Source organism: Heloderma suspectum, chromosome 2, assembly GCF_057233095.1.
Source record: "Heloderma suspectum isolate Gila_16-S chromosome 2, 16-S_ref, whole genome shotgun sequence".
NCBI lineage: Eukaryota > Metazoa > Chordata > Lepidosauria > Squamata > Helodermatidae > Heloderma > Heloderma suspectum.
In genome coordinates this window covers 336,033,999-336,048,887 of record NC_139459.1, presented here as the reverse complement: position 1 = coordinate 336,048,887, position 14,889 = coordinate 336,033,999, and the positions used below count along the sequence as shown (strand labels likewise).

General features: G+C 45.6%; 1 protein-coding gene across 9 annotated transcripts in view; it reads right to left on the bottom strand.

Moving 5' to 3' along the window:
* Positions 1-295: 295 nt before the first annotated feature.
* FAM107A (family with sequence similarity 107 member A) overlaps positions 296-14,889 on the bottom strand; it is a 100,989-nt gene continuing 86,395 nt past the window's right edge. For 3 of the 9 annotated variants that reach the window (XM_084840514.1, XM_084840516.1, XM_084840519.1), the window contains 3 exons: positions 11,830-11,986; positions 6,234-8,147; positions 296-747 (listed from right to left, as the gene is read on the bottom strand). In XM_084840514.1, coding sequence (XP_084696640.1) covers positions 8,040-8,147; positions 11,830-11,986 — 265 coding nt within the window. In that variant the 3' untranslated portion in view covers positions 296-747; positions 6,234-8,039. Of the gene's footprint in view, positions 838-6,233; positions 9,208-11,829; positions 11,987-14,889 lie in introns of those variants that run through there. The other 6 variants (XM_084840515.1, XM_084840518.1, XM_084840517.1 and 3 more) reach the window with 5 other exon arrangements.

The following is a 14,889-nucleotide window of genomic DNA, read 5'->3' as shown; positions in this document are numbered from 1 at the left end:
CTTCTCATTTGTTCTCATCTGCTCCCTTGTTTACCTGCATGAATGATGGCCATATATGACCAGAATGGCCCCACCTGAGAAATCATGAACTAGAGGACTCCAATGAAAACATTCCCTGATCTGTGCTGTCACAGTTAGATGGGTCCGAGCAACAGCTCCTCATCTTGCAACCACCAGCAACAATATGGAGGTCACCTGGACCAAAGAAAGCATCAGCAATGTTCTTCAGAAGCCTGAAGGCATATCTTTAAAAGATCAGCCATTCTTCAAACATCACCACCACCACCACCACCATAAAAAAAAATTGAAATAAGTTTATTTGGCTGCTGTCTGCTTTCATTCAAAGAATATATTCAGTTATAGCAAAATATGCAATTACTCACTGATTCATTTATTAATAAATCACCCCTTCCAGAAAGCAATGTTGACAGTTAAGTTGTATGTGAGTACTTGAGATAATATACATACAGCAGATACACAAATATCACTATACAGAGAGAGAGACAGTATGTAAGTCAGGAAAGGAATGAGGTTTTTTTTTTGCGTAATCATAAGCATTTTCAAGGGAAAGCAAGACACACTCTGGAAGCACAATTTGTAGGGTACTTCCATATAGCCTGAATTCTGCCAGGGTCAAACTGTTACACAAAATCAACAGAAGCTGTTTAAACATCACCCAAGAAGGATGTCAGCATGCTCAGAGTCAGTGGACCAGGAGTGGCATCAAAGGTAGGCATGGTTGGGCACCTGCTGAGGGCCCCCATCCCAGTGGGGAGCTATTGAAAAGCACCCCCTGGAGTTGCTGCTCCTCTTCAACATTGCAGTCAGTGTGTTCACCTGCCTCTCACTCCAGACAACAGGGGTTGTAAGAAGGTGGAGCAATATTTCTCCTAATCGTGTTGCTGTAGTTTAGCCTATTTTTCTTTACTTTTGTGTAAGCACGTGCAGTCCCGATCCAAATTGGGACCATGACACTTCAGGAGAGGGGGGTTTAAGCTTCCCTCCCTGTTTCCCCACCCCCATGAAATTTGGGGTTTAAAAATGTCTCAATTGATTCCAATGGATACTTCCCCCCATTTTTAACCCTCCCCAGTGTAGGGTGTGTGACATTCGGGGGGGGGGGATGGTTGGGGGAGGAAGCATAAACCCTCCTCTCCTGAAGTGCCATGGTCCCAATCCAGATCAGGACTGCACGTGCTTACACAAAAGTAAATAAAAATAGGCTGAACTATGTGATTAGCAGAATGTATAGTTTGGCCCTTAGCATTTTAAGAATTCTTAGCCCAGGAATATATTTTGAATACCAGAACTACATGGAGCCTTCCATACAATGTGTGTGTGCATGGCGGCGGGGTGGGGGCTTTTTCATCCCCTCAGACTATGAACTAATAGTCTGAGGGCACAATCCTATGCATGTTTAGACAGAAAAAAAAGTTCCACAACTCTCAGCATTCCCCAGCCAGCCATGGGGAAATACACCAGGCTTCTATAACGCCATTGAGAAAGATACTAGACTTCCCTCATTGGGAAAAAAACCCGTGATAATGGTTGCAAAGCATGGGAGAAGCTCTGGAGGAGGAGGAGGTCATGTAAAGGACCTGCAAACTACCATGAGTGAGGAATCATTAGCGCACAATAAAAGCTTCATGTAGAAAGGCTCCAAATGGCAGTGGCTCTCAGGAAGGGATCTTTCCCAGCCCTGAATCTGAGGGTCAAACTACACAGTGGCTTGGTTTGCATGATCACTGCAGTTGAAACAATAACCCATGGACTGTTGAGTTATTTGAAGAGCACGGGCCCAGTGCTCTTCCACATTTTTATTAATGACTTGGAGGAGGAGGTACAGGGAATGCTGACCAAATTTGCAGATGACACAAAATTGGGCGGGATAGCTAATACTTTGGAAGACAGAAACAAAATTCAAAGTGATCTTGATAGACTGGAGCGCTGGGCAGAAAACAACAGAATGACATTTAATAGGGATAAATGCCAAGTTCTGCACCTAGGAAAAAGAAACCAAATGCACAGTTACAAGATGGGGGAATACGTGGCTCAACAACACTACCAGCAAGAAGGATCTTGGAATTGTTGTCGATCACAAGCTGAATATGAGCCAACAATGTCATGTGGCTGCAAAAAAGGTCAATGCTATTTTGGGCTGCATTCATAGAAGCATAGCTTCCAAATCCCAGGAAGTACTAGTTCCCCTCTACTCAGCACTGGTTAGGCCTCATCTGGAGTACTGTGTCCAGTTCTGGGCACCACATTTTAAGAAGGATGCAGACAAGCTGGAGAGGGTTCAGAGGAGGGCAACAAAGATGATCAGGGGACTGGAAACAAAGCTCTGTGAAGAGAGACTGAAAGAACTGGGCATGTTTAGCCTTGAGAAGACTGAGGGGAGATATGATCGCGCTCTTCAAGTACTTGAAAGAGTACACAGATCTTCCTCACCGGTCTTCCTCACAGAGAGGAAGGCCAGGATCTCTTCTCGATCATCCCAGAGTGCAGGACATGGAATAATGGGCTCAAGTGACAGGAAGCCAGATTCCGGCTGAACATCAGGAAAAACGTCCTGATTGTTAGAGCAATACGACAATGGAACCTATTACCTAGGAAGGTAGTGGGCTCTCCCATACTGGGGGCATTCAAGACGAGGCTGGACAGCCATCTGTCAGGGATGCTCTGACTTGGATTCCTGCACTGAGCAGGGGGGTTGGACTCAATGGCCTTGTAGGCCTCTTCCAACCCTACTATTCTATTATTCTATGATTTGAGGGTTGCTGTCCACAAGCCACTCTGCCCAGGTTGGGATGTCATGGCAAGCTGCATCACTGTGGGTAATTCAGGTGGCTGCAGCAAGTGACAGTGGCTTGTTTCAGCTGTAGTGATTATGTGAACCGGGTCAATTATGTTAATCATAGAGATAAACCCAATGTCAAGCTAGTGGAAGTCCGCTCGTGTGATGAGACTTCCTCCCTCTCTCCTCCCCCCTGCAGTCCTCTGAGCTGCCTGAAAATCTGCTCCAAAGGGTTTCCCAGCCCTCCAGAGTAGATTTTGAGAGTGTGCAGGGGCCTTCGGGAAAGGGGAAATACCCCCTCCTGCTTCCACTGACAGAACTGCTTCCGTCAATGGAACGATACCATTGGATACAACCAGTACCATGCAGCTTACCTCTCTTTTTTATTTACACGCAAGTGTGTGGGATCCTGATCTGGACTGGGACAACGGCACATGGGTAGGGGAGGTTTAAACCAAAGTGTCCTAGCTACTTGGGATTAATAGAGGCAATTTTGCTGCCTTGCAAACAGTTGCAGAATCTTAAAAAAACAGGCATAATGTGGGAGATCTATGACTCTAGGGATTTTTGGATGAGGCTTTAATCATGCAGTCTCCCTGCCTCTTTCATAGAATTTTAAGAGAGGTCCAGATATTGCCATTTTCCACCTGTGTTTTCCTACAGGTTTTTCCATATTTTTTTCCACGAAAAAATCTGTTAAGGAGGAAAAGACACAACAGCTGCATGATGTCTTCGGATTGGTAGCTTGGTGCCATCTGTCTGGAAATACCCTTAGTAATATTCAGACTTTCTTTTAAAAAAAGTTTAGAGCATTGTTAAAAATTTTGATTGGAGCAACTACATTTAGGGAGGGAGTTGCTTAATTTTCTCCCCTGCCATTTCCCCAGTCTAAATGCTTTTCCTCAAGGTTTTTAGGCTTGCTGGGGGTGGGGTGGAATGAATAAAAACACAACACAGGTATCTCAAATTGGCTAATAGCAGATTGGAGTGGGTATACAGATTGGGTGAAGGGAGCAAAAGGGTTGAAGTCAAAAGATGTCTATGGCTGCTTTAACACTAGATAGACAGAACTATAGAATTGGAAGGTTCCTTGGAGATCATCTAGTCCACCCCTTACTCAGTGCAGGCTCTGCACTGCAGGGTACAGCTACAGCATCCATGACAGATGGCCATCCAGCCTCTGCTTAAATATCTCCAATGAAGGAGAACCCACAACCTTCCAAGGCTGTTTTTCCACTGCTGAACAGCTCTCATTGTTAAGAAGTTTCTTCTAAAGTTTAGCCAAAATCTGCTTCCCTCAGGATGGAGATCCAATCACAAATCACCCTAATCACATCTGTTTCGGTCTATACGTCCTCTAGCCCAAGGTTAGCGCTTCAAAAATAGTTGTGCACATTTTTAATGTGGCTTGAAAGGGAAAGGTGCACCTTTGGAGAGCACCTATTGCCCATAGCCTGTGATGTAGGAAACACACCTCCCCCTCCCCTTCCCCATATATATATATTGGGTTTCTTTTTAAAAAGGTGAAGGATGAGCCTATAAACATGCATGCTTTAAAAGTTAAAAAGAAAATGGCAGGGGGGCTAGCCTGAAACATGGCGAGGAGGGCTAAGGCTGACAGCTGAACCAGTGTTCCATCTACCGGTATGTCTGCCACAGACATAACTCACGATGACCCCAAAATATGTAAACAGAACCTCATCATGGTAAACAAATATAATGAATAAACTCAAACGATCATTGGCTGCACCACGATTTGCCACCAATGGTGCAGTTCCGTGATTTTAGACTCTGGACTTAATGGTCTTATGGGAGGGGGCTCTTTAGATGGCAATATGTGTTACTTCACCTGCCCGCCCTGTTGCATTTGGGGGCCCTCCAGCTCATTTGGCTGAGTGGGCTTTGGATTCCTACCCCATAGTTGTGACATGACGGCATCACTGTCTGCCACTGTCTTCTGGATGGGGAGTGCAACCCCATCCAGAACAGGCAATGAGCCTATCTCCCGGACCCGGGAACCACTCACCCACAGGGCTTCTGTCTTGCCAGGATTCAGCTTCAGTTTATTGGCCTTCATCCAGCCCATTGCTGAGTCTAGGCACTGATTCAGGACTTCAACAGCCTCTCCTGATTCAGATGTCGCAGGGAGATAGAGCTGTGTGTCATCAGCATACTGATGGCATTTAGCTCCAAATCCCCTAATGACCGCTCCCAGCGGCTTCATATAGGTGTTAAACAACACTGGGGACAAGATGGTACCCTGCGGCACCCCACAGCTCAATTGCCAAGGGGCCGAGGAATAGTCACCCAATGTTACTCTCTGAAATCGGCCCCATAGGTAGGACCAGAGCCACTGTAACACTGTGCTTCCAATACCCATTCCATGGAGTCGACCCAGGAGGATACCATGATCGATGGTATCAAAAGCCGATGAGAGATCAAGCAGAATTAACAGGGTTGCACTCCCCCTGTCCCTCTCTCGATAAAGGTCATCCATCAGGGCGACCAAGGCTGATTCAGTCCCGTAGCCAGGACGAAACCCAGATTGAAATGGGTCTAGATAATCAGTATCCTCCAAGAGCGCCTGCAGTTGGTCTGCCACAACCATCTCAAGTATCTTCCCTAGAAAAGGGGTGTTTGCGACTGGGCGGTAGTTGTCTAATACGGTTGGGTCCAGAGTGGGCTTCTTCAGGAGGGGCCGCACTACTGCCTCCTTAAGGACAGCAGGGACCACCCCTTCCTGTAGGGAGGCATTTATCACTCCCTGGACCCACCCAGTCATACCCCCTTGGCTAGCTTTTTAATGAGCCATTACATCACATTTTGAAAGGATTGTTGACATAAGAATGACCACCAGGAGTACGCCTATGTCATCTGAACATAACATACAAATAATCCTCAGATTTAATTGATCATTATTGTTGTTTTTAAAGTATCTGGTGATTACGGGATGTGTTTGTTTAAAAATCCAAGAGAGGGATGCAGGGCCTTTTGAGGCCACAGGCAACACTTCGACACCTGGCATTGCTTCTTGCCCCTCTTCTTTACACCTCTTTTGCTGCTTGCACACCAGCCAGTGCTGGCTCCAGGTTCTGAGGGCCCTTGAGCACAACACCTTCAACAGGCCCCCCTCCCTCAGTGCCTCTGCCTCCTCACTGCCCTTGTCACCGGCTGCCTGCTATTGCCTCATCCTCTGTTCTCATCATTGCTGCTACTTGGTTGCTTGAAGGCAGAGAGCCAGTAAGTAGGTAGTTAGCGGCATCTGCTGCTCCTCCTTCTCACCACCACCTTTGTCTGGGCCACAGCAAGAGGCAGGTGAACAAGCAAGTTGCCATGGTGAACAGGAGGCGCAACTCCAGGGGGATCTTGTCAGTGGGGCCTTGCTGGGGTGTGGGTCCTCAGCAGGTGCCCGGCCTTGCCTGGCCTTGATGGCGGCCCTGAGACTAGCCCTTTTTTGGAATTGCCATGCTTTGAGCACTCACTTATTATGGAGCACGCAGACAGCCCACTGTGTTCCAGCTTCTTCTGTGTTGTCACCTGATGTTTTTTCCTAGACCTGATTTGTGGCAATTATTCAGTAATAAAACACAATTGCAGTCCAGTAATGAAAACCTTCCCAGCTCCCCTGTGGGTACAGAAACTAACATTAGGGAAATTTGGGGAGCCTATTCAAGGGGTTAATAACAGGTCAATTTATTAGTAATCCCCCAGAGAGGGCAAACAGGAAGCAATAACTTGCAAGTTATTAACTTTTAGTTGAATTTGCTAATGCTTTTGCTGAAAGGGATTTAGTTGTGAGTAAACACTACAAGTGGATCTTGGCCAAGGGAAAGGGCATTGCTGCCCAATATAGCACTGTATAGTGCTATTAGTGCTGTGTGGAACCTTTGTTTTAATTCTACTTCCTGCTAATTGCACATAACAGCAATGGCTCAGCATGACTAGGTGGCTCTATTGTCAAAACAGCCTTTGTTCTTGTCTCTTTGCCTCTACATGCATTGCCTACTCCACCGCCTCGCTTTTCTCTTGGGGTGCTTCCAGATGAAGGTTTTATCATACAATTACCCTGCCTCATCCATGGAACTTAATGGGGGGTCCAGATATCATTGTCTTCATCTTGTTACCTCCTGTGTTTTCCCGCTGCTCCGTCCATCTTTTTTCTTTCCACAGAATGGCCACTAAGGAGGAAAAGATGGAAGAGCTGTACAAAGTCTGGTTCCTTTTAGCAATCCTGGCCTTGCCAATATCCATCATCCCTTCTCTCGGTGCTATTTTGCATCAGCACAACATTCAGTAGGTATGTTTTCTTCTACCTTCCACCAACTCCTAATGGTTCCTTCTGGATTATGCTCACTTTATCCCTGCTTCTCATTTCAGAGTCCAGGGGTTGAAAAAAGTTTGTGTACAATTTGGGAACATGGCATAAGCCACTGTGCTCTTTTCATAGCAACCTGGCCAGGCAGCTAGAGGATTCTGTGTTGCAAAGGGAAACCCTCAATGCTATTTTATGACTGAACCCAGCACAACACCATCACATCCTAATGTTAAACAAAGAGACACAATATGCATTTTCCACACCTCCCAGTGTTCTATTGATGCAATTGTTTTTGCTGGGCGGTGTTGCTTAGATAAAGCACAAATCATGCAAGCATAGACGGACGTGCTCTAAAACTTGGCTAGCACTTGCCCTGCTGTTGGAATCTTCCCTTCTTGCCTTCCCCTCTGGTTTTCCAACAAGCTCCTCCAAGAGTTCTCTTAGCTGCTCTAGACATTTTGATACCAGCAGCAGAAACGCTGTGTTATTTAGCTGCTTGAAATCCTGGCGTTTAACCACCTCCTCCTCTTCATGCAACATCTCCCGCTCCACAAGTGCTTCTGTCCCAAGCACACGCTGAATCTCAAGAGGTTAGCCAAGGGTTAATAATGAGTGATGAGAAGGGGCACTAACATCGTCCCAAACCTTGAGCGGGAGGCGAGGTCATTATTATTCCACTCTCCCTCATTGTTTTCTCATCCAAGTACTCCTTCTAATAAGACACCACACTTTTTCTTTTTTTTGCTATTGTTCTTTCCCAGATGTGAAAATGCCCCCGCTGGAATTTCTACTGGAGCAAGCATGAATAAACAGTAAGGAGCCCCCAAAGACATAACTGTGAATGTCCACCATTTTACAAAGATGTCAGCACGTAGGTATTCAAGCAAGCAGAAGATCCTCCTCTACTTTGGTCTCAGCTGATGCCTGCTATGCAACTTTCTCTGGCCCAGTGAGTGTTGATGTCCTCCTCAGGTTTTCTTTGACTTTAATAAATTCTGGTGCGTTGTCTTCTTGCTTCTCATGTTCCTTTTCCAACTAATGGAAGAAAGGCAGGAGATAATAGACACATTTTCAGGTATTGTTGAAATTCTAACAAAATTGAGTTTGCTACCGAAAATGGAAGAGACCAACACTTTTCTGGGAGATTAACATGGGTTATGTGACATGTCACTTGGAAGGCACATCTGTGGTTGGCTTTAAGTGGCTCAGTTTGGACATCACCCCAAACCAACTGTTATTCAGTTGAAAACCCAAATCATCCTTTGAGCTTCCAAAGACATGACTGGCAAACCGTGGTTTAGAGTTGCTTGTCTGCCTTCATTTTCAGTCTCCTCAGTACTCTACTTCATTCAACCATTTATTGTATTTCTGTACCGCCCCATAGCCGAAGCTCTTTGGGCAGTTAACAAAAATTATGCATTATAATTTATGGTTATAAATCATGGTTATAACTTTATGGGTTATAACTCTGGGCAGTTTCTCCAATAGCAACTCAGAGTTCCAGGTTTGGATGTCATGGAGAACAACCCAGGGGTGGAGCATCCCTGCATTGTTTAGTGACCTGGAAACAGGCGAGTAGTCAGAAGCCAGCACGCTCATTCACTCCCACTTGCTCCCAAATTCATGGTTAACAAACCATGGGTTGCTTCACTGTGTGAACCTAGTCTCTGAGTGCAAATTGGAAGAATTGCATTTGGAGCTCCCCTCATTGAAGTCTCGCTCTTGTACCATCTTGTATCACACATTCTTTTTAAAATGAAAAGCAGCCACTCAATGGTCTTAGCAAAAAGATATCTGGATCCTGTATTTGCCTGTCTTGCTAATGCTTTGATCCCATTTAGGAAATGACAAAAATTAGGTTGAGTTTAGACAACGATAATTAATAATCAGTATAATTAGGCTTAAAAAGAAAAGAAAAAAATTAAGAACCTCGTAATTAAACTCCTAGGGATGAGAGCGTTTGGTTTACATGGTCTGGAGGTATGTCTTCTAATGAAGGAGCTTAACTGCAGCTTAACTGCATTCAATTCACCTTGACTTGTCTTGCATTGTTTGGAAGTGTCTGCAATTAGGTAGCATGAGAGAAGGAATCTACCTATATTAATGGAAACAAGAATGAACAAATGTGGCAACATGCTGATAATAATTGTGTCTTCAGGAGATGTGTGCAGAGGTTTAGCAAAAAGTTTAATTAACATCTTTATCCAGTAAGAGCATAATGGGCAACAGTGTGGTTGCCTCCTTACCTATTCTGTCCAGCAGACTGAAAACCTGAAATCCTGAAACTGTTTACAAGCTTAGAGTTCTCAGTGACTTCAATGGGATTTAAGAGCTTGTAAATAGCATAAGATTGGGGATTAAGCAATGTCAGAAAATGCAGCTACTCAGGTGCTTAGGTCAGAACTTTAGGAATCCTGTGGCTGCAATCATATTACAGATGGCAGACCATGGGTTGTAAAGGGTTTATCCAGATCATCAGTTGGTAGCTTGCGAGATATTGCTGCAAGTCTCGCATAAAAGTAATAGCACACAATACCTAGACATGAGCTGGGGAGTGGGATTGCCCTGTGTTTGAATTCTGAAGGAAAGTGAGGGGGTCTCTAATGGAATTCACACACCCAACCCCCTGACTTCTTCCAGTTTTAGCCAAATCGTGCCCCCTCTTGCCTAATAGGGGGGCTGTTGCAAAAGATAGGGTAACTGAGCCACTCTTGCTCCTCTGTAATCTGAGTGCTAGGGTTACCAACTTTTTTTTTTTGACTGGGCATTGCTCCTATGGCTTTAACAGCAGCTTGATTTGCAAACATTATTAGCAGCTGATAATGTCGATCTCCATGCCATGAAAAGTGTCTCCTGATGATTTCTGCAGATCAAGTTGCTTTTAACACAGGAGTGAGTAAATACATACATACATACATACAAGGAAGACACAGGAGTAGGCCAAGCTGGTATTTTTCCTGGTGAGGTGGCATCCTATGTCAGTGGGTGGTGGTGACAGTGGCAGGAGGGGGAGCAGCTGTGCTGCTTCCCTCCTTTTTGAAAAAAAGAGGCTGATATGCTACCAAGCACAACAAGAAGGGAAGTGCTTAGTTCAGCTTTCTCCAACCTGGGCCCTCCAGGTGTGTTGTACTATGACTTCCACTATTCCCAGCCAATTAGTGTATAAGTGAATGTGCTTAAGAATGGAAACTGACTCATTCCAAGGCAAAGCACTGGCATCTTAGCGGCCAGCCTGACGAAAGTCCTATGGCAAATCTAACTAACAGAGGTGGTGGTGATGGAAAGAACTGACAAGAGGCTTCCTCAGGCATCGCTTATAGGCAAGATATTATCAGCCTGCAGGCATATCCCATCCACATGTGTGGTGGTGTTGGGGTCACAACATGATGTGGGTTTGAGCAGAACCTACAAGGCTCTTCATCATTACTAATGTCATGAGCACTATCCAGTGCCAGCTCTGGGTTTTTGAGGGCCCTTGGCCAAAGCCCCTCCCTCAGTGAGTCTACCTTCTCTCTGCCATTGTCACCAGCTCCTGTTGCTCCTGCACCTCTTCCTTATAGTTGCTACCACTTTCTTGCTTGACAGGCAGAGAGCCAGGGAGCAAGTAGGCAGTGTGACATCTGCTCATCCTCCTTCTCACCACCACGGTTGTCTGGGCCAGAGCGAGAGGCAGGTGAACAAGCAGGTTGCCATGGCGAAGAGGAGCGGCAACTCCAGAAAAGCTCTTGTCAGTGGGGCCCTGCTGGGATGTGGGCCTTGGCAGGTGCCCAACCATACCTACCCTTGGCACCAGCCCTCGTACTATCCAGTAAGTGAAGAGGATGTATGCATGATCCCATCCCAGACAGTACTCCAAACACTAATGGTCCTAGTACCTGGGCTGGGGAAAAAGTTCCCCAGCAAAAATATATTCCAGTTTGAATTTGGGGGAAATGCAGTATTTCAAAAATAATAGATGTACTTCTTTGAAGGAAAGTGTCCAACTCCCATGCAACAAATGATTATTTGCAAGGCCTGCAGAAACTGGTAACTCTCATGGAATCCCTGCATTTCCCTTTGCTGTGTTTACGCCTGGTCACTAAAAAGCTGTAATATAATTCACTGGAAGTATACTGTGAACACTTCAAATGGGCATCCTCAGGATGTTCTAGAGTCAGAAAGATATGGCTTTCTTTGGGTATTAAATGCACTCCCAAGATAGTGGTGACTTGTAGTTCCTTAAGGGTGCCTTTTGTTGTCTCTGAGAACATGTTCCTTTAAGGCAGGGGTGGGTGACATCTGGGGCACAATTCCCCCCTGGAACCCACTGGGGGCTGCCCCCCCCCCGCACCACTGAATTTGATACCAAAATTCGGGCTGAATGACCCCTTTTTTCCTGCTGTACCACCAAATGGATTAAGATTCAACAACCAGCCCAGTCAGCTTCTCTACATGAAATGAGGGAGGGAACGCCATCTTCCCTGTTGCTTCAGGCAGCAAAATGTCTTGGGTGGGCCCTGCTGGGGTTGCTCGTAGTTCACCCTGATTGCAAACCCTGTTCAGGTATAGAGCCCTGCATAAGTCTGTGTGGGGAATAAAGTGAAAAGTCATTTGTGTGCCAAATAACACCATAGGATGGCTAATAGTAAGTGCATTATAAACACACTCTTTCTACTAGATTGATCTCTGTGTGTGTTTAAATCAGTTTAATATAATAGACTTCAGAATTGTTTTCCACCTGATCCAGCCTCTGTTGCCTCTTCAAGAGCTCTTGCTCAAATGGAGATTTTAATTTCTTTGCCTCTTCTTCTTCTTTCCTCTGCCTTATCAGCTGGTTTCGTCGTCGGTGCTCCAGGACACGTTGCAATTCTGGTTTGCTCTCAACTCCCAATCCTCTACGAATGGGGGGAGTGGGGGAGGGAGGGGCGGAGAGAGACAGAGAGGAAGATTAGGACTGAGCTTTAAGTGCAAAAGGATGCATATTGGATGAAAAATAATCAAACTGCACAATTCCTATACATGACTACCTGAACGTAGGTCCCATTGAGTTGAATGGAGCTTACTTCCAGGTAAGTGTATACAGGGCTGCAGCCTTAGTTACTTAGGTACAGTGATTATTTTTATGTATTTCTTTAATTTGTAAATGTATGAGTTGCCTTTTGGCCCAAATAGAGACTCGAAGGCGATTTAAAGTTAAAACTTGCAGCACATTTTCACTGTACGCATTCTGCATGCTCCAGCTATGGAATGCCTTTCCTAAAGAGGTTTACCTTGCACCAAAATTACTATTCTTTATGACAGGGATAGGGAACCTTTTCCCCAGGGGTCCACATTCCTTCAGGGGAAAGTGGTCAACATGTGCATATTGGCAGTGGGACCCAAGTAGGCAGGACCAAACCATGCATGCGTATGTATACACACCCCATTCACACATGCATACATATCAATAAGAACCTCATTCTCACACATATACACATTCAGCTTGTTCTGTTTCTGTGTCATTTTGTTGTTGTTGTTGTTGTTGTATATGCTTCACTTTGCACTTGAGAAGTTCTATTAAAGTCTTTGAAAAATGGGAGCTAGAAACAAAAATATTCAGAGACCTGCATACTAGGGCTGTTCATGGACCCCCCAATCCGCTTCGGATGCTGCTTTGGATCATCCAAAGCAACCTCGATCTGCCTCGGACTGATTCCGACCCCTTTGGATCCGACTCAGATCCAAAACCCAAGCGAGATTTGGAGATCTGGATCGCGCGTTTTGGGCATTTTCCCATTGACTTGCATGGGAAAACACAAATGGTCATAACCTTTTTAGTTTTTATGATACTGGCAAGAAATTTGGGGACCTCCCCATGCTCCAAGCCACCTGCAAAATTTCAGACAGTTTAGCGGTTTTTGTGCTAGGCGGAGTTGAAATCTGATGTTTTCCACAGAAACTCCCAAAGCAAAGAGCTGTAACTTCTCCCTGTTTACACACACACACACACACACACACACACACACACACGTGACACCTTGGCCTCTCCCAGCCCCCCTCCAGGGCATTGCAACCCCCAAAGCCCAGGCAGTTTGGCCCACCAGCTTGTGTGCTAGGCACAGGTGAATTTTGAGGTTTTTCCAGGAAAACTCCCAAAGCAAAGACCTGTAACTTCTCCCTGTTTCCATGGATGTGTGTGAAACCTGGGCCCCTCCCAGCCCCCCTTGAGGGCATCCCACTTGCCAAATTCCAGGCACTTTGGCCCACTGGCTTGTGTGCTAGGCACAGGTGAAATTTGAGGTTTTTCCAGGAAAACTCCCAAAGACCTGTAACTTCTCCCTGTTTCCATGGATGTGTGTGAAACCTGGGCCCTCCCAGCCCCCCTTGAGGGCATCCCACTTGCCAAATTCCAGGTGCTTTGGCCCACTGGCTTGTGTGCGAGGCACAGGTGAAATTTGAGGTTTTTCCAGGAAAACTCCCAAAGCAAAGATCTGTAACTTCTCCCTGTTTCCATGGATGTGTGTGAAACCTGGGCCCCTCCCAGCCCCCCTTGAGGGCATCCCACTTGCCAAATTCCAGGCGCTTTGGCCCACTGGCTTGTGTGCGAGGCACAGGTGAAATTTGAGGTTTTTCCAGGAAAACTCCCAAAGCAAAGACCTGTAACTTCTCCCTGTTTCCATGGATGTGTGTGAAACCTGGGCCCCTCCCAGCCCCCCTTGAGGGCATCCCACTTGCCAAATTCCAGGCGCTTTGGCCCACTGGCTTGTGTGCTAGGCACAGGTGAAATTTGAGGTTTTTCCAGGAAAACTCCCAAAGCAAAGACCTGTAACTTCTCCCTGTTTCCATGGATGTGTGTGAATCCTGGGCCCCTCCCAGCCCCCCTTGAGGGCAACCCACTTGCCAAATTCCAGGCACTTTGGCCCCCCAGCTTGTGTGCTAGGCACAGGTGAAATTTGATTTTTTTCCAGGAAAACTCCCATAGCAAAGACCTGTAACTTCTCCCTGTTTTCACACATGTACGTGACACCTTGGCCTCTCCCAGCCCCCCTCCAGGGCACTGCACTTCCCAAAGCCCAGGTAGTCTGTCCCACCAGCTTGTGTGCTAGGCACAGGTGAATTTTGATATTTTCCAGGAAAACTCCCAAAGCAAAAAGCTGTAACTTCTCCCCACCTCTACCCCTGCCAACACCCCAAAGATGCCTCATATTGCACTGAATTGCTTTGCCACACAGTGGACTGTTATTGGAATAAGAAATTAATTAATATAAATACTATGTGTCTTGTTGCCTTGAAATATGGATGTATAGTGTTGGTGGACCTACAACTTAGCACGCACACATACATGGACACAGACACACAAGAGCTAAAGAAAAGCAGAACTACCTAAGTAAAAGATGTGTGTCTTTAATTTATTGTTTTATATTTCATGTTCTTTTATAGAAGGCAGGATAACTTCAAGAAATACAGGGTGATAGCACAGGCAATTAGTTAACAGCCAAATCAAATCCAAATTAAACAAAACACCTTCTTTAGTCTCTGTTTTGGGAGGATCAACACAGAGAAGACACAGATGGTTCACTTCAGCACGGGGTGGGAGGACGCAAACACTACACACATAGGCTGATATAATATGTCATTCTTTAAGGATTTAGAAAGAAAAAACCCTGAATGCTTGAATATGACTTAAAGGGGGGGGGAACATGCCCCAAAGTCAATATTTGTTTTTAAAATTCTAAATAAGAGTGGGTTTGTAAAAATCTAACAGAGACACAGTTGACTGACAAAAACAACCAGAAAATAGAACTGAGAAAGGAGAAGT